This window comes from Trachurus trachurus, assembly GCF_905171665.1.
Source record: "Trachurus trachurus genome assembly, chromosome: 22".
NCBI classification, from domain to species: Eukaryota; Metazoa; Chordata; class Actinopteri; order Carangiformes; family Carangidae; genus Trachurus; species Trachurus trachurus.
The window spans coordinates 28,323,305-28,326,540 of NC_139907.1; the positions used below are offsets into that span (position 1 = coordinate 28,323,305).

A 3,236-nucleotide genomic window follows, 5' to 3' on the forward strand; every position below is an offset into this window, starting at 1 on the left:
CCAGCTGCTTTCCTGTAACTCTCTGGTTCAGACTCCCGGTCTCCTTAAGCAGGATATTCTATTGGCTGTGAAGGCTGCCAACTTTTTAAATTTGGGTGACTGTTGAAGTTTAGACACACAGTAGCCTATATTACAGGTAAAGTTATGATGATAAGAATGAATAAGGTAATTTAAAACTTCTTAAATATACAGTATCTCACAAAAGTGAGTACACCCCTGACATTTTTTTTTAAATATTCTATTATATCTTTTAATGGGACAGCACTGAAGATATGACACTTTGATACAATGTAAAGTAGTCAGTGTACAAATTTGCTGTCCCCTCAAAATAATTCAACACACAGCCATTAATGTCTGAACCACTGGCCAGTTTCTGAGGGAACCATGAACGCCAACATGTACTGTGCCATACTGAAGCAGAGCATGAGCCCCTCCCTTCAGAAACTGGGCCCAGGGCAGTAGTCCAACATGACAATGACCCCAAACACACCTCCAAGACGACCACTGCCTTGCTAAAGACACTGAGGGTAAAGGTGATGGACTGTCCAACATGTCTGCAGACCTAAACCCTACTGATCATCTGTGGAGCATCCTCAAGTGGAAGGTGGAGGAGCACCAGGTGTCTATCCTCCACCAGCTCTGTGATATCATCATGGAGGAGTGGAAGAAGTTTCCAGTGGCAACCTGCTCTGCTCTTCAGTGAGAATATGTGTGATTGGTTTGACTCTCTATAAAGGGCTGGCCTGGTATCTGATTGTAGATGAACTACTCTGTTCCAGTGACTTAAACCTTCTCAGCTGGTGAAGAGAAGCAGAGTGTATCAGAGAGCTGAAGGAGATCTCAGGAGGAGGCTGCTGGTCACAACAAACACTTGCTGACTGGACTGAACCAGGAGAACAGAGTAAGACTGCCACATCACACTAAATAAATGTTCACTGCTAAAACCATCACTCAGTGTTAACATGTGTTGGAGAGAAACTAAGTATAGTTTGACTTCATGAGTTTCCTGTTCATGTTAATGTATGGTTCTGCTTCACAACATTTGAGAGAAAGATGTGTCAAGAGTTTAATCTGACACTCAGATTGAATTGTGCACAAAGTTGTAATTGAGTATTTTTTAAATAAAGGATCACAATACTACACAGCTGTTGACCCAATAAAATATAAACTGCTTGTTTACTTGAAACAAGCAGTTGAATTTAAACTTTGATTAAGATTAAGATTAACAAGTCTCACTAGTCCGATGAAGCCCCTTGGATAAGAGGCGAAACGTCTTCCCAGACAAATACAAGTCCAGTTGCCTACGATTCAATCTGCCCAGAAAAGAATGATGTAATGATGTAATTCTCTGTTAGACAGTTAAATCTAATCTGTGACCATTTAGTCAGCTAAATAAGAGACTGTGTGACTGGAAACAAAACATGAAAGGAGATAATTAAATCTGACACACTCTATCTACAGCAGAACTGACTTTATAACACATTGTGTCTTTTATAACTTATAATATTCATTGTATAATTTTGTATATTCTGCAAATTAAAACAATGTGGTATTTTTCCTTTTTTTTTTTTGTTCTTTTAAGGATCAGCATGGAGGATCCATTCGACTCATTTGAAATAATTGACATTAGTGAAGTTATTGCAAGTGAAGGGGCTGCTGCAGGAGCTGCAAAGATCCAGGAGTATTTACAAGAGCAAGATAATATTCAGCTTAACATTGCCATCACAGGAGAGTCTGGTGCTGGTAAATCCAGCTTTGTTAATGCCCTCAGAGGCATAACTAACAGAGATAAGAATGCTGCTCCTACTGGTACTACAGAAACCACCACTGAAGTTACACCATACCCCCATCCACATGATCCCAATGTTAAAATATGGGATCTGCCTGGTGTTGGTACCACCAAGTTTCCTGCTGACAAGTACCTGCAGCATGTTGGATTTGAGAGGTTTGACTTCTTCATCATCGTCTCAGCTGATCGCTTCAGAGAAAATGATGTGAAACTGGCTCAGGAGATTCAGAAGATGAAGAAAAAGTTCTACTTTGTTCGCTCAAAGATCGATCATAGCTTAAAGGATGAAGAGGAGGATGAGGACGAGTTCAATGCTGAAAAGACACTGGATAAGATCAGGAAGAACTGCATTCAAGGTAAGAACAGTCATCTAAATTAATTATAATAAATGAATTACTGCTATAGAATCAAACAAACTTTTTAGCTATGCTGAAAAAAACATCTGGTATCTGTATTTCAGAAGCCTTAGCCTACTACAATTTATTACACCCTGATACACTGAAAAATAATTCCACAGTATTACCACTTTTATAAATCTAGTGGCCAACAGTCCTTCTTTAGATAAGGGTCAGATTTTAAGGGAGACTCATCAACATATTTTTATATTGACATATTAACCCTTAACCCTAACTGCACCCTGAAGAAGGCTTCTGCCGAAACGTGTGGGCTGTAACCCATAACTCAAATGTTTTTGTTTGATATAGCCATTGTATAAATAAAGGCTTTTTATATTGTTGAAGAAGAGTGCCTTGGATTTTCCTTTTTTGACCTAACTGCTTGATATTGATTTCCCCTTCGATGTGACACAGGTCTCCAGGAACAAGGTCTTGACTCTCCTCAGGTCTTCCTGGTTTCCAGCCGTACGCTGCACCTCTATGATTTCCATCTGCTGCAGGTGACTCTGGAGAGAGAACTTCCTGCTCACAAGAGGAATGTTCTGCTGTGTGGTCTACCCAACGTCAGTAGAGCGATAATCAAGAAGAAGAAAGAGATTTTAGAGTCACAGATAAAGTACTTAGCTTCTGTATCTGCTCTGATAGGAGCTGCACCAGTCCCTGGTGTCTCTGCTGTTGTTGATCTAGGCCTTCTGGTTGTGAACATCAACAAGTACCAAGTTACTTTTGGTGTTGATATGGAGTCACTGCAGAATCTTGCTCAAACAACAGGTTTGCCACTGGCTGATCTTAAAGCAGTGATGACATCACCACTGTCTGCAGTAGAGATTACCAGAGAAGTTGTCCAAAAGTTTCTGCTATCCTTAACAATCACTGTTGCATTAATGGCAGCAGAGGAAGGAGCTAGATACATTCCATTAATTGGAATCCCAGCAGCAATGGGCCTGTCTTTTGCCTCCACCTACAATGCACTAAGTTCTGCTCTCAACATGCTTTCTGTCGATGCACAGAAGGTATTTGAAAAGGCCCTGGGCTTAAACACCTCGGTCTGA

At 40.4% G+C, this 3,236-nt stretch overlaps 1 protein-coding gene across 1 annotated transcript; it reads left to right on the forward strand.

Moving 5' to 3' along the window:
- Positions 1-550: 550 nt before the first annotated feature.
- Positions 551-3,236, forward strand: LOC311005277 (interferon-inducible GTPase 5-like; the record flags this gene model as incomplete). Its single annotated transcript, XM_083997634.1, has 3 exons — positions 551-699; positions 1,583-2,145; positions 2,599-3,236. The coding sequence occupies 3 exons, from the start codon at positions 551-553 to the stop codon at positions 3,234-3,236; spliced, it is 1,350 nt and encodes a 449-aa protein (XP_083853760.1).